This window comes from Mytilus californianus, unplaced genomic scaffold (assembly GCF_021869535.1).
Source record: "Mytilus californianus isolate M0D057914Y unplaced genomic scaffold, xbMytCali1.0.p SCAF_2, whole genome shotgun sequence".
NCBI lineage: Eukaryota > Metazoa > Mollusca > Bivalvia > Mytilida > Mytilidae > Mytilus > Mytilus californianus.
In genome coordinates, this window is record NW_026262668.1 from 60,553,331 (window position 1) to 60,574,198 (window position 20,868).

Genomic DNA, 20,868 nt, shown 5'->3' on the forward strand with positions numbered 1-20,868 from the left:
CGGTATGTTGAACAGAACTATCCGATGGGGCAAAACTTTACGACAAAAAGGAACGTTTCAACTGTCAATTTCTTTATAGCTACATTTCAGCAGCAGCTGATTATATATCCCAGAGCTTGCGTTTCCTAGCATGATTTCCTTGATAGAGGGTTGATGCTAATAAGTAAGCTAATGAACCAAGGGTTTCCAGTGGTAAAGTCATGAATTGGTTTACTGTTATGGAATATCCGTTCAACAGATGACCACTGATATGTTCAACTGTCATAACCGTTATATATCCCGTCCTTTTCCCATCAATTGTAATATCACTGAATGAGCCTCATCAACGCATGTGTTCTTACCATGCATGAGCAGCACGATGGATGCCACTAGTGGAGCTGGATTTGCTTATCCTCCTAGATGTCTACAAATCACAACCCAGTTTTTGTAGTGGTTCTAATACATATTGATCAGTCTTTACTTTTATATGTATTGTTTTGTGAACCTGTCTGTCTTTTTGTCCTATTTCTTTTTTTTTGTGTCTTGGTTCCGCCTCCATTTTCTTTTTAAAGAATAAGTATTCCCAATTTCCCCTAAAATGTGTACAAATTAGAAATGAAATAAATCTCTTACTGTTTTGTGTATAAAACTTAGCAACTTAAGCATTTGCTAGCAGATAGAAATTAGATAATCATCAATTCATAAAAAACTATTTCGAGTAATACAAAAACATTTGATATGATGTTTTGCACCCAACATATCTTTCTACTCATTAAGAATCATCAGCTTAGATTGACGACAGTTTGGAAAGCCAAAACATAAATCATTATAGTGTATAGATATACAATTCCTCTAAAAGAGAGTGACATAACTGTATTAGGCCAGACGGAACTAGCACTACCAAATTGGAAAAAAAGTATTGTGAAATGTATATTAAATATCTTTTATGCACCACTGTTCAATAAAGTGCTTCTCATGTGCTTGTACATCTTAGACCTATTTAGATTAATATATGAAGAGGAAAAAAACATTTGAAGGCAATTTACCTCAATTGCAATTGTAATTTCAATGTTCAATATTTGCATGTCATATTTTTACTATTAAAAATTGTAAATTCTTATTAAACTGAATGATCATAAACAGTAAGGGTGAAAGCATAGATTATAAAAAAAGCACAAAAACAAGATAGCTGCAAATGGCTTGTTTATTACAACTTATTTTTTTTTATTCTAAAATCTTAGTAAGTAAGGTGTTGATTTAAAATGATATCAATATACATGTATTAATTTTATTATTATAATGGCACTTTTACGTCAAAGAACAGTAATTGGGCTATGCTACAGATTTTGCCCAAATCTCAAATCTCTAATTTCTCATATATAGATTTTTTTTACAAATCTATATGTTGTTGATACATAGATTTCCGTTTTAATGATAAACAATAATCATATGGTCACCGACTTCGTTTTTTTGTCTTATTATCAAAATGTTACCTAGTTGGTAGTTAAAAACGTAAAAAACTAACGTTTTACGGCCTGCACCTTGATGACGTCACGATAATTTTGATGCTTTGTGGTCTTTTTTTCCATAGATCATCACTTTGAATGATGTATACCGTAAAAAGGCAGTCAATGACCCTCTCATTATTTAGCATCATTAAAACATAAACTTATGCATCAACAACATATAGTTTATGAAGAAAAATCTATGTACTAGAAATTAGAGTTTGATGATTTTAAGACAAATCTAACAAGTTTTTCCGTCGATTTTATATGCTTTTTATACAAATGTTCACCTTTTTTGAAAGTATTCAATCAGTAATATTTCAGATGATAAAAGAGATGTATGCATTTTCTTTTCATATTCAGTTATAGTTCAACGAGCCAAAGTTGTATGCCAAATTTTACCAAAACCTGTGATATAGCCTATTAACTGTAACTTGAAATTTTAAAAATGTGACCTTTCCTTTCAATATCCAATTTTTTATAGAAATCAGCATTGATCGGATCTTAAGTGGTAACAAAATGACAAAATCAGATGTGATTTATTAAATCCTTATACTAAAATGATTGAATACAGGATAAATAACCTTATTAAGGATCATTATAAAAGAGGCAAATCTATTATTTCCTGATTGCGGAAACATTTGACAATAACATTTATTAAAATTCAATGAGATAATTGATTTTCATTTATACTTCTGCAATATCAACTACAAATAGAGGTTACGGAACTTATTTTCTTGAAAAATAAAAAAAAACATAAATCTTACTAATAAATTCAAAATAATTATTTTCCCTTGAATTTAATTTTAAATACACTAACGGCACTTATTTTTTTTGTATAGTATAATCTTTTTATTTCAAGTTTAAGATGTTTCTGTTGTAAATTGAATGATACGTGGTAAATATTTTTAATAAAAAAGTACTACTTTTGCAACATGACCAGAAGGGATGATCCGATATTCGTTTTACCTTAAAATCAAAAACAAACCAGATTAACTGTGCTTACGTATGTTGGCATAATGACGTTTGCATTGCACAAAACAGCCAGGCATCTTGAGTTAACATGTAAGCTATAGTCCAGATAACTGAAATATTAATATTCATATTGATACATATATTTGAAGTCTTCATTGGGAAATAATTGTTTTTGTACTTTCTATTTAGTACTTAACATATTAGCTGCTGATTTGCAGGAGATGACACAATTAATGCTACACAGAATTGGTTTGGTAACATGACATTGTCAATGGTTTATGATCGAATCTATGACAGAAGACAAGATCCTAGTCTAATGTCTGTAAATATTGCGCCATTATTACTGGAATGGACATTAGATTGCTCTCTGGTGAACAATTGCAGCAATGAAGGACAATGTGTCAGCCCTAACAGATGCAGATGTTTTTCAGGTAAGAGGATTATGCTAATGTTAGTTCTGATTAAAGATTATGCTTTCTACTCAGTGCAATATATGTTTGATGGTGTTTTTTTGTAGTTACCAGAATTGATTAGTCATATAAGTTATAGAGGTTTGTGTTTTCTGGTTATGAAATATCTTGGAACTATTTCTAACAGAAATACATGAACATACTTTTATGGTACCAGTAAAACAAAAACAGTAATCATATCGACAAAAAGAAATTGATTCATTTAAATGATACAAAATAGAACTATGACTTCAATGTTGTTTCAAGGATTATATCCAGAAATAGCACATACAGCTATTGATTGAATACTGCCGCACACAATAACAACGCAAAAATATAAGCAACAATTCTTTCAGATTTCATGAAGTTTTTTTCATGACCTGTACACATAAACTGTCTTGTATGTTTAAAGGCTGATTTAATCTGATGTGTATTGGATTACGGAGTGGTCATGGAAAACTTTTTTGAATCAGCTACATGGAGTTCATATATTTTGTATAACTCCTCAGTCCTCTAGGTTCCTTTATAGATAAAGAAATAATTCTTTAAAACAATTTTATAACAAAAATTAAAAGTAGGAAAGGTACAAACATTATTGCTATTTTTCTTGCCGTTTTGTCAAGAGAACAGGTTAATGATAAGCTATTGCCCAGTCTACTGTTTTCAATGTGGTGTTTGTTTGTCTTTATCTATTTTAGTTATGTCATTTTTCAGTTTATATTTGACTTGTGAGTTTGAATGTCCCTTTGGTATCCTTCGACTCTCTTTTTTATATTAGATAATAGAAGTATGTGCTTTTTATGTAGGAACAGTTTGTTAGTCTTAGTAGTCAATATAAGTCTGGGCTTTTGCAATAATAGTATATATATGTAGGACTTTGAACCGCAACGGTACTCTGAACTGCGATGGTCACGCTTAGGTGCGATGGTCTCACGCTGAAGTGCGTTTTCGACCACGCTGATGTGCGATGGTGGCATTGTGACGCTATCTTGTTGATAGCTATGCCTAAGTGCGATGATGGTTCGCTGAAGTGCGATGGACTGCACAAACTACATTTTTAATGCTTTTCATGTCGATGTAGACGTCAATTTTTATGTTAGAAGAAGTTTTCCAGGTTTTTAAGTCAATAAGGGCTTATAAACTTGAGTTACTAGAAACAGAGAGGATTGGTGGATAGGGAAAAGTTAACCGTCTGTGGCCTTTTTTTTTAAATCTGCAAAAGGTTCCTATTACGTACGATGGAGCGTGGCATTTTCTAAATACAAACGTGTCCATAGAAAGACTCTCCGTATTATAATATAACGGTAAACGAGGAACCAATGCGACTCAGAGGAACAAAGTAAAGATAAAATGCTAGCGCAGAATTATGTCCACATGCAGAAAATCAAAGAGGACGAGGTCTCATTTAGTATGCAACTAAATCAAATATAATAAATAGACAATAATGAATGTAAATTTAAATACATGTACTAACTATTCAAAAAATCTGCATGTACTTCTCAGAACAATTGCACACCTGTAGATTTTAGACTAGCCATCGTGCGTCAAATAGACTATCGCACATCAACTAACGGACCATCGCACTTCGGCGTAGACCATCGGACTTCAGCGTCCCTATCGCATCTCCGAGTCCTACATATATAACGCCTTAAATGCAAACTTTGAGTGAAAATGGCCCATCCATGCTTGATTTTTAAGCCTAGGGCTATAGATATTTTTTTGTTTGTTCAAGGGTAATACATGTAGATGCTAAGTGTGAAAATTCATTTTGGTTAATCCATGAATCGTTCAAACTGGTAGATTATTATTTAGGTTGGACTGGTAAAAACTGTACTGAGTATGACTGTAAAGATGTTAATCATTGTTATGGAAATGGACAATGTATTGGACCAAACAAATGTGATTGCCATCCTGGTTGGGAAGGTGATACATGCATTGTAGCTTCATGTTTGTAAGTATCAATCATTATTAGTAATGGATAATTTTAAGGTGTAAATATTGCATGAAATGCAATGAAAAACCGTGTGATACTGACCTGATTTCTATATTTCCCAAGGTTTACCACTACCTTTGTTAGTTCATACAAGATAGTGCAGTGAAGTGTTCATTATTTAGTTCCAATCTATTTAGTGTCATGCAATAATGTATTGATGATATGTTATATCTTGATATGCAGTCAGGATTCTTCTTCAACATTATCTCCCCATTACACCACCTAATTTTTATAATCGTAAAAATGGACGCCACTGTAGTGATGATGCACTGTCAATTGAACTCTTGAAAACCGATAAATGTATCCACATAACATCATTAGGATCCAAAAAGAAAAATGTATCTACTAGCTATTTAGCATCATTAAATGTTCTTTTATGCATTTGATCAACTTAAAACTATTATCTGATTGGTTGTCGAAACTTTCGAAAATTCAAAACTTTTTAAGAAAAACTCTAATTAAAAATTTCGTGGAAGGGCAGACTAAAACTTTTCAGAGGTTGCAGACTTATTATCCTAGATAAAAAAAAGTTTTTTGAAGATATGCATATTTAAGATCCACTTGAAAAGTCTATCGTCAAGTACTTTTAGTAAAATTTGGTAATTCGAACAAACCTATTCTGCTGTTATGACTCATTAGAAATGTATTTCAATTTACCCATATATTTCATTTTTTAGTACTGTAAATTTTTAATGTTATTATATCAACCTAGAGCCCAAATTTATGAAAATAATAGAATCTGCAGCGAGATGATGTAAAAGTTTGTTTCTTTTATACGTTTTCAAGACATACTAGTCAACTCAAACACGCCTAAACATTAAAAGGTGTTCTCGACTTTCTCTTTTTGATGAAATTATTGCCCATTTTTTTTTTTTTTCACAAAAACTGTCACCGGGGGCAGAGATGCAAATTTATGCTTTAAAAGGATCACTCTAATATCTTCTGTTGAATGTTTTAGGCGGAATTTATGATAAGCAGAAAAAAGATCCACATGTATTTGAACCTACCATATCGACTGTTTTGTGAAAATTTGTCTATGATTTAAAAGTTTATAAATATCACGAAGCTCGATGCCATAATTTAATTAAAACACATACAAACATATAATATGCATAAAATCCTGAATATGCACATTATTAAACTTTAAAAGCCCATAAAAACAGATGTAAACATTTCAAATTTACCAACTTGACCTTTTTTACCTTCTCTAACAAAGAGTTCCATTTCGTTTGATTAATTTCAACTCGGTTTCCGCCTGAATGCACGGTGTATGAATCTGTTATGAAATTTAATTCAACAACAAATATACAGTCATGAACAAAGGAAGATAACTCCAATTCAAATTTTGAATTGCCTATCAAAATACAATTACGTTTTTTATTAAAAAATTCGCAACATTTCAAAATGAAAGCAATCTTTACCCTTCAGTGCTCACAAGCACATTGATTATTTAATATACATAACTATGTGTGAATTAAAGTTATGTTTGATCAGGATTTGATATTTTGAATTCAGAAAGATACGTAACGTTACTACCAACTGTTTTTTTTTAATGGATAATTGTTATTATTTTTCATTGATAAGGAAATACATCGGATTGTTCATATTGTTGTTTTATATCCCTGTCAATCCATTTAAAATGAAAGACTGAATGACACTATTTAAAATCATATTTTTCAAATTATATCTGAAGGAAAATGATGTTTCAGCCAGAAGTTAAAAATTAATGGAGAAGAAAATGTGTTATGGATCTCTGTGCCTGTGAACCATGGCAGTTATTGCTACTAGTATCTATTGGTGTCGAGCCTCTGTCATTGAAGTTGTTGTTGTCATAATTTGTTTGGATAAATCTTCTTCTCTGAAAGCACTGGACTTATTTCAACCAAAGTAGAACTGAAAAATCCTTTGGATGTCGTGTATTTATTGCAATTTTCCTGTTGTAGTTTTTATACTTAAATAGATAGATTGAAGCTGTGAACAGCACAATGATCAGCAATACAACATGTACAAGTTTAACGAAAATGCCTTATGACTGAGAGCATTTGATGCCTTCTTATAGGAGATCTTGTCCATAAACGACAATTTTAGACTATCGTATGAGATATTTTTCTTCGTTAAAAGATGAACATGTAGAAACTGTCAACTGTAAAAATAAACTACAATGAAGATATATTTCTAACCTGTGAGGGCTTTAGGCTCTTATGAGCCTCTTGTTTTGCACTTCATAAATTTAGCATTTATCTTTTGTAAACTAGAGCGAGTTCAAAACCCATTTAAGGACAATTCGTTCCACCATCTTACCCTCTCCCTGATAAAAAATACAAAGATGTGGTATGATTACCTATGAGACATTCATTCACCAGAGATCAACGGATATTGATGTATTAAGCAACTTTAAGTAACAGCTTTAACAATGAGTGAAACCGGCTTTACCATGTAGTAAGCTATTAACGGCTCTGAAATGAAAAAATGATTAACAATAAAAAAAAAATTAATTGATTTATGTGTAATAAATAAACCAAATTAAATATAACAGAAAGCAATCAACGACTACCTCGGATTTACAGGCTCTTGACTTAAGACAGGCACATAAAGAATTCGGTGGGAATAAACATGTTTGTTAGTACACGTTGTACACTTTCAAAAGAATAAACAGAAGCATATACAAAGTATGTTTCAGTGTGTTCTTGAGCTTGGTTGACATTATTTCAATAGTAATCATTATAGACATAAATAGAAAAAGTACACACATATTTCATATCATTTTTGTTTTGTTTTTTTACCACACAGTGATGTCAAGAATTGTAGTGGCCATGGGATCTGTCTGAGGCCAGGAGTGTGCAAATGTACATCAAAGTTTACTGGTGAAGACTGTAGTAAATGTGTTCCATTACACTGGGGATCTCTCTGTAGCCAATGTCCAGATTGTCAACATGGTACTTGTAATCTTACAACAGGTATATATTATATTAAATGTAGTTCTGTTGCTTAAAAATAAAAATAAAAATATTTATCTACATTTACAAATCATTCTGCCTTCCTCTTTTGAAATTCATGTGTCTTGGTCAAGGGTTCACTAAGATTTATCAAAAGTATTATAATTCTTGAAGTGACATTGTTCCATATGAATGTATAAAATATTTATAAAAAAATGTACTCTAAAATATCTGCTTGATTCATAAACTATTTTGGCTCTTGGTTGTCCTCAAAAAGGCTTCATAGGATGCCGTATGACCAATATTTTATAAAATTTTCAAATAGAGTTATGATCATCTTAACTTTTATCATATCTTTGTTAATATTGAAAAAAAAATACTTAAAGTAAAGCAGATTGGTTGCTTAAATTTTAAGTGTTTGTTTTGTTTGTACAGAGAGAATGAAATGCAAGCAGATAAGTTTTCGTTAACATCTTTTTATAAACAGTGGTAACTGGTTAAACACTGGTTAATAGAACAGTTATTTATTATAGGTATGTGTGACTGTAATGGTATCAACTGGTCAGACTTCTTGTGCGATAAGTGCAGTGAGACTTTCTACGGTCCAGATTGTCTCCCCTTGTTGATGGTTTTACAAGTAGTACCCAATCAAGTATCAGACAAAGGAGGTACCGTGGTTCATGTTTGGGGACACAATTTCCCGGAGGTGATAGGTCATGTGTACATTTGTAAATTTGGACAAGAAAGCATCAATGGAACATGGATAGCTTGGAACCACCTAACTTGTACCGCACCGCAGCATGAAGAAGGGAGCGTGTTCCTTGAAGTTTCACCTTATGGTACACATTTCACTAATACCAAGGTAAAATACTGTGATATATACTATTATCTATTTAAAACATTCAGAATAGAACATAACTGTTATATATGCATGATATACGCATGTGAACAAATTTTAGCTTTTCTAATATTAAAGTTGCCGGTTGAATGATCAAACACCTTCATGTACATCACACATATTGCTTTCGGCACCCTAGGCTTATCAATGGAACATATGTAGGACTCATATCGACGGCATACGTCAACAACGTAATGTAAAAAACCTTTATGTAATCATGTGATGAATTTTCAGAATATCCAACTTCTTGATTCCCGAATACAAAACAAAACAATATATTCCTTAAAATAGCTAAGTAAAAAAAGTTCATCACATTTTTTTTCATGCACTTCAAATCAAGGCTTTCTGAAATTTGGAATCAAGAATCATTTGCGCATACTATCTTGTACAGTGACTGCTCGTCAACTTTTATTTACCAATTACTTGCAGCTGTGTATGATTTGTCAACAATAGCTCACTATTCAACTTTTTTATTATTTAAATGTCTTTATCTTATGCACATATTTTACATTTAATGTATGCAATGCAGATAACGTTTACATATTATGCAACCTGTCCACCTGGAGCTTGTGGAAGTCACCACCAGCCTCCTAATGGTCAGTGTTTGTTTGGTGGCTGTTCATGTAACTTACCATGGGTTGGAAAAAATTGTACAATAGAACTGTTAGCTCCAAGGATAATGACACCAGAACAATCTCAGTATGTTGTGGAAGGAACTAAATACAATTTTGGTCTAAACTTGTCTCAGGTTTGTTATTAAAACAAAATCGTCTGGTAGAATATTGTTATTTCCTGATTTGTTATTCTGAAATTAGCCTCAATAACATGAACAGTATCTATTCAACTGCATCAGATGAGAATTTTGACAATCCATGTGTCTTCAGTGATGCTCGAGGCCAAAATATTTGAAAATCAAATCCTAATATTAACATGGAAGAGTTCATCATGTTCATGATAACAAAAATGACAAAAAAATTCGAACCGAGACAAGGTATCCGACTTATGCACAAAGGGGATAAAGCCCTAAATTTGGGTGATTATTTTTTCTCTAAATAGAGGTTTTATTATTAGCCTTGATCTTCAGAACTGTTTTATTAGAGGTAAGGAAAAGTTATTAACTTTATTTTCAATGAATGACAATTGACTTAATTTGTTTGATGTTGATGATATTCCATATGTTTGATTTTCTGTGTAATGTTAAATTTTTAAAAGTAAAAAAAGAAAAAAGAAAATATGATTTGTTGATCTTGAATTATGTTATTTTTTTAATTATGTTATTTTCGTGTTCAATCTACATGTAAGATGCTTGTGTTTGTGGGATCTATCATGAGGTCATGGCACAACTTTTTATTATTGTAACTTATGATAAATTCTCAATTACAGGGAAGTCTACCTGTAAGATGGGAACTTAATCAGTATCCCGTTGGTATGACTATTGATAAAAGAACGGGTCAGGTTGAATGGGGTTTTACAATATCAACTCTGACACACCATATGATCACTGCTACGGTAACAAATGTCATAGGAAAAGATGTTGTGTCATTGCAGTTATTTGTGTCTATTTCTTACTCAGCTTCTGTAATAAGAATTGAACCAAATGGAATATTACCAGCGCCTACTACTGTAACAATAACAGGAACTGTGACTTTCAACAATTCAGTTCAACAAAAAGTTGTTCCAGTTGATATAAAGTATGTTAAAGCTTATAATAAATGTTTGTATTTTGATACAGTTTTTATACAATCATTATATAAATTGAATATTTATAAACACCATTAACTATCACAAAATTATGAAAATCAGTCATGAATAAATTATCTGCACAGTATCTGCAGAGCATACGAGAGTAGAGATGCATTATATTTTTTGGCCTGTGTATCTGTCCGTTTGTTTATCCTCGCATTATTAGGTTAAACGTTTGGTTTAATGTAGTTTTAGTCACATAAACTTGAAACTAAGTAATCTTGTTCATTGTGTAGTTAACTACTCATAATATATGTCAAATATAGTAAAGGACACAACAACACCGATTTTATCAAATGTCCCCAGGATCATCTTAAAGGATGTAATGAAAACGACACACGTGCAGTCTTCTGATTCCTCATTGTACTATAAAAATATAGAAAAGTTTATTTATACTCGGCCATGTAATGTTCAATTTTCAGATGATTTAGATTCCAATGATAGTTTACAATATTGCTCTATTACAAAATGTAACCGTAAAAATTGTAAAACCTGTGATATACTTATATCTGATACCCACTTTCAAAGTAAATTGACCACCAAAAGTAACAATACACATAGTCATGAGGATTTAAAATGTACTGCTCCCAATATTGTGTATGGTATTGAATGTACTCTTTGTGGACTGATCTACTTCGGAGAAAGTCGACAAAGACTCAATTTTAGAATGAATGACCAGCGGTCTAATGTTAATGATCCTTATAACTTTCCCCATAAACATTTTATTCAGCCTGACCATTCTATTGTTTCAATGAAAATATATCATTCAACAAATGACCCCATATTGAGTACAATATATCGTCTACAAAGAGAATACTTTTGGATAAGAGAGTTGGGAACAGACATTCCATATGGATGCAATGACAAAATTGATGGTGTAGGTATTTTGTCTAGTCCCAGGTGTAGTACTGTCAATAAATTACAATTATTTAACACTTCTGCTCGACGAAATAGAAGTCATGGTCACAGAAATTATACACCACCTGCAGTTCACACCGTGACAATTGATTGTCTGTTATCGTATGATCAAAAACCTTTAGGCATTCACCATATCAGAACTAAATTATACTCCATTCCATTATCTGAACTATATTTACTATTTCAAGAGGCCCAAAATACTGCCGTCATTGATTCTAATTCTTTTTTGAATGGATTAGTTTCAGTAATCATGGACATTGCTAACCATAGACTATTCAAACCCGTAACAACTTCTTCCAAAAATGAGGAAAAACGTATTTTTTTAAGCAGAATTCGCCAATAAATGTTTAGATGCTATCAATATTAGCAATATTATCCACCAGAAATCTGTACAAAAACTATACCTGATTACTTCAAAAATAAAGCTACACCTGTAATTTCTTATACTTAAACCAAGTCTCTTGTATCGAATATTTTTTACAATAAGAGGGTTTTAGAGGCCTTTAACCTCAAAGATGTGAAATCCAAACCTCAGGACTGCTCATGTGCATCGTCAAAACACAGTTATATTCCATGTCATGTTATTACTGGCGACCTTGACATAGGTATCAATGAACAACTAAGAGAGTTGTTAGCCAAGGGACCAAAGTATAGAATTCCCCAGCCCATCAACTGGAAAAAGAAATTTATGTTACTGATGGATGCAGTTGAGGACTATGCTAGAAAATGGGTAAAGCGCAAACCAGACGAACCAGAACTTGACACTTTGTCTCAATAGATCAAAGCTCGTTTCTATGTGTGTTGGCGTTTGTTTTTGTTGCACTTCGGTGTTCCTGTTGTTCCTTTGTTTTCCTCTTATAGTTGATGTTTTTCCCTCGGTTTTGGTTTGTAACCCGGACTTGTTTTCTCTCAATCGATTTATAACTTTTGCTACTGTTGCCTTTATTTATCATATGTTTTGCTTTGTGGAACATGTGGATTATACGTGAAGTCATGTTTGCTTTATTGAAAATATCTGAAGTCACATTTTCTTAATAGAAAATATACCTCAAATCTTGCTTGCTTTATTGAATTTTCCCAAAAGTCATGTTTGCTTTTTGTAATTATATATATCTGAAGTCACATTTGCTATTAACAGAATATATCTGAAGGCACGGGTGCTTCATCAAATATATATTACATGACCTATATTCATGGAATATATCTTATGTTCTATTTGTTACCTTATTTCTAGAGTAATCAGTTCATTCAGTAAAAGAATAAGAGTTCTATCAGCGCTGACTGACCCATTATCTCCTAGTAGTTTTTCTGCCACATATTATCCTTATCCAGATGATGTAGGAATCATATCAGCAGTAAGTATATATAAAGAAGTGATTATTAAAATTCTTACTCACTTATCTTAATATTCATTGTTTTGTTATACATAGTTTGATTGACGTTTAATTATATTATACTGACATGATTATTATCATTTTTTATTAGCTTACCTGAACCAACAGATTATTTGAGCTTTTGTTATATCCTGACGTTCGTCTTCGTAAACTTTTTAAAAATGGTTCCATCTGGAATACTTATTTTGGAGGTAGTGTCCCCGAAATGTTAATGTTTTTGAAATATCACAGTTTTTGATAATTATCTTGTAATTTATTATATAGAGAGATAACTGTTAAATGCAAAAATGTTTAGGTTGTACTTCTGTAAATATAGACATTGCAATTTCCCTTTGCGGCTAAAGCTGTGGCACTTTTACTATGAAGTTTCGTTAAGAATTATATACTGGAATGAAAAGTTGATATGCACTACTTTTTTAATCAAAGGTCAAAAGGCGTTGTCAGTTTGTTTTCGATCTTTGAGTTTGACTGTCCCTCTGGTATCTTTCGTCCCTCTTTCAAAACATAGGGCTGTGCGGCATATTTTCAACTTTTATATGCCCCGAACTTATAAGAGTTTAAACTTAAACTAAAATTTTGTACTACTCCTACCTTCATTTTGGGTCTTTCTGAGAATTCAATTATCACCGCTTCAATGTGTTTTTAAACTGGTAAAGTGAGAGGTTTAGCTAGTTATAAAACCAGATTTTTTTTCACAATTTTTCTACATATGGAAATGCCTGTACCAAGTCAGGAATATGACATTAGTTTTCCATTCGTTTGATGTGTTTGAGCTTTTGATAGTGCCATTTGATAAGGGACCTTCCGTTCCAAATTTTCCTTGGAGTTCGGTACTTTTGTAATTTTACTTTTTTCTGTAGGTCACTAATTAATCCTGTTATAAGTAAACATTTTGATTTGAGTAAGGTTAAAATTTTGATTTAAGGTAGGATTCAAGTTTTAATTTTCAGTAATTTGTGATCATATCAACATTACACTTGAGTTCATTATGAAATGATCTATTTACTATGTGTGCAAAATTAGGGGTTTATCATTTTCCTATTTTCTTTTATACAGACTCACTAGATAATGTAAAATCACGTGAAAGATTTAGTTTAAGGGTTGTTGCAGTAAAAGTTAAAGACAGTGTGTGGTCACATTAACATGACACGTTACCTAAATACACATGTTTTGAACAAGATTGCATGGTTAACTGAATATGAAAACGTTGTACTGGGAGTAGGGCATTGTGGGATATGTTCACATAGTCTTGTTAACAAATATTCAATAAAACAGCTGGAAACCCTGTTATTGAGTCCGGCCTGTAGAATAACTTATGTATTTGTATTGTCAGATCGCTAGTCACCCAGTGGAATCTTCTAGAAATGGAGCATTTGATTGGACAGTTCTAGGAATGAGATGTCAGCCATACTATGTTTCATGGGATGCTGTCATAGAAAATAACACTGTTGTATTCAAAAATATAACATCTTTAGTAAATGTAGGACAGCAGCCTATTTTCAACATATCCAGTCGTGTAAGTATAAAAGACTTTTATTAATCTAATTTGTCCAGTATGTATGTACATTATTTAAAGGATTAGTGTTGGATTTAGAGTGAAAATTCAGTTACATGTACCTTTTTCTCAATTCTCGTTGGGCAACAACTCTATCCTTAGTGCTCAAAACAGGTCTCCTTTCATTTGACGTTTTAACATATTTAAGGGAATGATTTTGTAGATTACTGAACTAGAAAGACAATACTTCTGTTTTTTTTTAAGTTAAAAAAGAAATTCTGTTGAAATAAGCATTATCTGACATGTGACAAAATTGTTCATCAGGTCAAGATCTATCTGTCAGACTAATCAGACAACCCGTTGTTGGGTTGCTGGCCATGAATTGGTAATTTTAAGGAAATTTTGCAGTTTTTGGTTATTATCTTGAATATTATTATAGATAGAGATAAACTGTAAATATCAATATAAAGTTCAGCAAAGTAAGATCTACAAGTAAGTCAAACTGACCAAAATGGTCAATTGACCCCTTGAAAGGGGGAGTTATTGCCTTTATATTAATTTTTTAACAATTTTGGTTAATTTTTGTAATCTTTTACAAAAATCTTCTCCTCTGAAACTACTGAGACAAATTTAACCAAACTTTGCCACAATCATCATTAGGGTATCTAGTTTCAAACATATGTCCGATGACCCCGCCTACCAACCAACATGGGCGCCGACATAACTAAAAATAGAACATAAGGGTAAAATACAAGTTTTGTCTATAATATTTTTAACCGTTATAACTAGAGAAAATATGAAAGGAGTTAAAATGTTCAGAATAATGAGCTCTACCAATTGTCCGTATACGTCAAAACTGTTTGACAAATTCTTATAGAAGTTATTGCCCATAAATGACAAATTTAACCATTTTTTCATTTTTGCCTGTTATCATGAAAACTATGATATTTAGAGAGAAACATTTTTTTTCAGTTATGCCTTATATAATTTAAATTATAATAGATAAATAAACACTTTAAATCACAAAAATGTTCAGCAAGCCAAGATCTATTAAAAAGTCAAATTTTGACGATATAATTAGTAGACTGTCACTCTTCTAAGGAGTGATTGCCCTTAAATGTGGATTTTGTTTTACCCTCTTTTGTGTTTTGAGCAAAAACTTAAGAAGATAGAGAGAAACTAAACAGACTATAAGATCAGTAATACAAGATGAACTTCATAAATAGAGATTTTTGTCATGAAGTCTAATCTCGTCTTCAATGTTAGAGAGTGTCCTTTGTTTGATATGCACATAGACCATCGTGAGTGACACAGGCTCTTTAGAGCCTTTAGTTTTTTTTATAGCAAAAATGAATAAAAAGACCATTTCGACAAATAGATCAATTGTTGAAATTGTCAGTCAATTTCTATTGGAAGCAATTGACCTTAAATGAAGATTTAATTGGTTAACATTTTGTAATCGTTATTGGCCTTAAATGATGATAGTTTTACCAATTTTTAGAATACTATGCAAAAACTATAATAGATTAAAAAACATAGTAGCCAATAAAGTGGTGAGCAAGACAAATTCTTCAAATAATCAAATGTTTGATTGATAGCAATTAGTGTTTGCTTCATGCTGCCTCAGCATTCAAATATTCATTTCTTTTACATGTTTCAGTTTACTCTTTACTGGAGTTAATGTCCTTGATTGGCAATCTTTACCCTTTTGTATGTGTTGGGCAAAAACTGTAGACGATAAAGAGAAACTGTAAACAGCAAAAATGTTCATCTAGACGAGGTCTTCTATTGCGTCAGCATAGCCAACATAATATATTATCTTGAAGGAGTATTGTCAATTTCACATATGACTAAGGATATGTTGCAATTGTCACCACAATCACGCCCTTTTTTCCTCGCGTGTGACCTACCGAATAAGACTTATCACCGGGTTTTTACTTACACGAGCAACACCATGATTGTCATAGGTGGAGCAGAATCTCCTTACCCTTTAAAGCGTCTGAGATCAACCCGATTTTCAGCGGGGTTCGTGTTGCTCAGTCTTTAGTTAATTATATTGTGTTTTCTATACGGTTGTTTGTCTTTTGGTCTTTTTTTTCGTTATTTGCCATGACGTTGTCAGTTTGTTTTCGACTTATTTGACTGTCCCTTTGGCATTTTTTGTCTCTCTTATGCTTCCAAATGATAGAATTGATACATTTGTGATCATCTGCAAAAATTGTTATATATATATATATATATATATATATATATAAATAAGTCTAAATTGATTACAACGTTCAAACCTATGATTGCATTGGATAAATAGCGCAATATTTATACGTGTGCATGCAAAACAAATTTCTTGGTAGAGTCTCTTAATACAGCACAAACAACATTTTCCAATATATATTTATGCCAACTATGTTAGATCTGTAAATTTGCGGAAGCAGATTTTTGTTCTTCCCTAGCCGGGATTCGACTGCAAATTTACATATCTAACATTGTTTGGTTGTTATTTAGACGAATTATATATACAGAATGTGTTTCCAGTCTTGTATCACCATCACTGACGATCCGATGGATAAAATCTGTCGTAGAGTTGTCACTGGTTCAGACGTACTTATATAATGTATATATATTACAGGTTATATACATTGTTGGGGTGTTATTTAGGCGAATTATATATACAGAATGTATTTTCAGTCTTGTATCACCATGACTGGTGATCCGATGGATAAAATCTGTCGTAGAGTTGTCATTTTCATGTTAAAAAAATGATGTATATGCTTATAGGTAGATGGAATCTCTGGAACCTACTTCCAGTCATCAAAGATGTCAAGTTCTGTCAAAAATATTTTCCTGGATTCTCTTGAAGCCTTTGAAACTTATACGTTTGATTTTATTGTGACAGAAGCTCGACCACTTCGTGGACAAATTTATATAATATTTTCAACCCCTGAAGGAACAGAAACAAGACTTCAAGTAAACATGCAGTTCTCGATCAATAAACCATTGCTTGTTTTCACACCTGCTACACTTACAGATAACATTATACGTGGAACTCAGAAAATACTAGATGTTAGTGTTCACAATGAAGGGGAAGTATCTGCTAAGAATGTTACAGTATCTCTTCCAAATGAAAGTAGGTTATCCTTGGTGTCTTTTGCAATAGTTGGCAGCCTGAACAGTAATGAACACAATGACGGGATCACCATAGCTCCAAATGAAGTCGCCATGATATCTTTAGCTGTCACATCTGATTCAAATGACGGATTGGGGGAGATGAGTGGTACCATACTTTTGAAAACAGACCTGACCTCAGCATCAATATCGTACAGATTTTATATTGCATCAATATTAAAGCTGAATCTGACTATTACAGTGAAAGATGAGTATACCTATTTTGCATCTGGAGCGCCACTAGTGAGTGGAGCTGAAGTTCGATTAATTAATCCAGGGAGACAGTATTCAGAGACAAGATACACAACAAATGAAACAGGTGATTATTTATGATTTTGGGGTTTACGTGTTGCTAATGTACTATTATATTATTTATTTATGCGTTCTCAGAGCTGAGTGTTCTTGCGTTTGTTTGTACAGTTTTCGTGTCACGCAGTGTTGCCATTTTAACGATATATGTTTTAACATTGCCATATAAGCGGGAGGTTTGGCTAGCCATAAAACCAGGTTCAGCCCACCATTTATTTCTAAAAATGTCCTGTACCAAGTCAGGAATATGGCAGTTGTTATCAAATAGTCCGTTTCTATGTTTGTTGTCGTTTGTTTTTGTTGCACTTCAGTGTTTCTGTTGTTCCGTTGTTTTCCTCTAATAGTTGATGTGTTTCCTTCGGTTTTAGTTTGTAACCCGGATTTGTTTTCTCTCAATCGATTTATGACTTTTGATCAGTGGTATACTAATGTTGCCTTTATTAAACATTGTTTGTCAAAACTTTCATACAGACAAGACAAAACTGAAAACAACAAACATGATCAGCATGATAAGATCTATACATAGACAAAACTGCCAGTAGACTTTTTAATGGATTCATTGCCCTCAAAATGACAATGTTTACCTTTTTTGCACTTTAGATACAAACTATAAAAGCTAGAAAAAAAAACAGTAATAATGAAAATGCCGAAATATTCAGTTGCCCTTAGATAACGATTTTTACTACTTTTGTTCATTTTGGCCTTATATCTTGAAAACTATTATAGAGAAATGAGTATCTAATAAGGAAATCGATGATCAGGGAGACAGATTTACAGATATATTAGAATGGTTGAAATCGTCAGTTGACTTCTTATTGGGGCTATTGTCCTGAAATGAAGATTGTTTACCTTTAATTCTAGTCTGGCCTTTAATTTTAAAAAGTAGAATTAATAGAGAAAATTCGTTACTTTAAATAACAAGCATGATCATCAAGGCAAGATCTTCAAAAAAAAAATTAAAAGGAAGAACTGTTAATTTGACTTCATAAAGGAACTGTTGCCCTAACGTTTTACCAATTTTGTGTAGTTTTTCCTATTATCATGAAAACTATAGCAGATACATTATTACTTTAAATAGCAACTATGATCAACAAGACAAGGTTTGCAAATAAATCAGTTTGAACCAATAATCTTGCGTGTTTGCCAACTCTATTATAGAAACAGAAAAATAGTAAAAAAAAAACAAACATGATCAGAAAGAAAGGATCGATAAAAAAGAACAAAGGCTGAAAATTGTTGCGGACTCCTTTGGAGAAATTGTCCTTAAAAGACAATGTGTATCCTTGCATTTTGGACAAAAAAAAGAAGATAGAGAGAAACTGCTAAAATTACTGATTGTCAAAGCAAACCACGATCAATAAATACTAATTGAACAAACAACAGTACACGTAAACACCACATAAAAATCTACAGACTGAGGAACTAGAACCCCACCAAAAACTTGGGGTGATTTCAAGTGCACCGGAAAGGTAATCAGATCCTGCTCTACATGTAGCAACCATTATTTTTGACGGACCCTTTTGCTCCCTGATTGAAAGTTGAGGATTCTCGATTGAAAACGAACTCAAATTAAATAACTCGAATTATAACCCTAAGTTTAATTTGATCTCTACTGGAAATATGATTCGAACTTTATGTTTAACTGGAATGAACTCAAATAAGAAATTTAATTCAAGCATTAAATCAATCTCAAATTCTAAGCATAACTCAAGCTTTAAGTTCAACTATACCTCTAGAGGCTGTGAGTGGAAGTCTTATTTTAACGTCAACATAAAGTCTGACTCGATGGTTAGCCAAACTCTTCAAAGAGAGGAGCAAAATACAAAAGGGACATTCAAACTCATAAGTCAAAAACAGACTGACAATGCTATGACAGAAAAAAAAAATCAGAAGACAAACAAGATTATACAAAACACATAAAAAAGGCTAAGCAACACGACCAATACCAAAACCCGGGGTCGATCGCAGGTGCTCTCGAAAGTTAAGCAGTCCTGCACTATATGTGATAACCTTCATGTTCTTCATGCATGTACAAAACTGGTGATTCGGTAGGTCACATTCGAGGTAAAAGGACAGGATTGTAGTTACGAAATATTGAACATATCCGTCGTCATATGTGAAACAGATTGCCTTAACAGTTAACCAACTCGTGTCAAATTTTCGAAGAGTTGTTTCAACTCCATCACTTGGAACACTTCTTTGGATATTTTCGAATTTACACAACATGGCTTTTATATATTAGGTACACATCGTTGTATCCGTCGTATAATGTATATTATTACCAAAATTCATGGAAAATGTCATATAATATGATACTTGGTATGTTTTAGGATATGTGATATTTGATGGTTTACAAGAAGACCGTTATAGTCTGTATGCACAAGCAGAGGGTCATAGTTCATATTCAGCCGTCATCATAGCATCACCTGACAGGAATGAACAGGAATTGTTCTTGCAACGGATATCTGTTAAATACACCTGGACAGTAACATCAACTACAGTCCAAGATAAATATGTCATCTCACTGGAGTCTACTTTTGAAACTAATGTAAGTGGATTGTTTCTGTGCTTTTTTGCTTCGTAATGAAATCCAGCTTTAACAATTCTATTAATATTAGGATTTGGCCAGCATTAAATACTTCTTTGTTGGTGTTGTTTACTTACATATAACTGTTTATTTTTTCAAGAAATAACACAATAACAAAATACAAAGTGCTACTGTTAAGTTTTGTCTGATAGGAATGTCCACATTTCTTTTTTCAGTTTGAGAAGGACAGAATATTAAATAGATGTTAGTCCTATCATCTCCTTTTATCAGTTACCAAAATAAATAATTATCTTTGATAACAATATTTTTTTTAATGTTTTTTAACAGATACATACAAAACAAAAATTTGATTATTATGCAAAAGTATAGGTAGGACGCCAATGAAATTTTACAGAATTGTTGCGCATACATATAACATGTAGATGTGTATATTATACCGTTGTGAATTTCAGCTTATCAAATTTGTGAAAACTTGTTTTTATTAGAAACATGTCAAATGACATGTGCATAGCTGTTGTGTATAATATGTAGATATGTTTATCATATTTTGGTGGAACTTGGCTC

The 20,868-nt window shown here is 32.2% G+C and overlaps 1 protein-coding gene across 1 annotated transcript in view; it reads left to right on the forward strand.

Annotated features, from left to right (window-relative positions):
* The window catches only part of LOC127729010 (uncharacterized), a 41,647-nt gene that overhangs the window by 965 nt on the left and 19,814 nt on the right, over window positions 1–20,868 (forward strand). Inside the window, exons 2-11 of the mRNA XM_052236584.1 lie at window positions 2,678–2,890; window positions 4,721–4,859; window positions 7,692–7,858; window positions 8,371–8,699; window positions 9,265–9,483; window positions 10,119–10,426; window positions 12,631–12,751; window positions 14,124–14,306; window positions 17,061–17,766; window positions 20,087–20,304. Of these exons, the coding sequence (XP_052092544.1) occupies window positions 2,678–2,890; window positions 4,721–4,859; window positions 7,692–7,858; window positions 8,371–8,699; window positions 9,265–9,483; window positions 10,119–10,426; window positions 12,631–12,751; window positions 14,124–14,306; window positions 17,061–17,766; window positions 20,087–20,304 (2,603 nt within the window). The remainder of the gene's footprint in view (window positions 1–2,677; window positions 2,891–4,720; window positions 4,860–7,691; window positions 7,859–8,370; window positions 8,700–9,264; window positions 9,484–10,118; window positions 10,427–12,630; window positions 12,752–14,123; window positions 14,307–17,060; window positions 17,767–20,086; window positions 20,305–20,868) is intronic.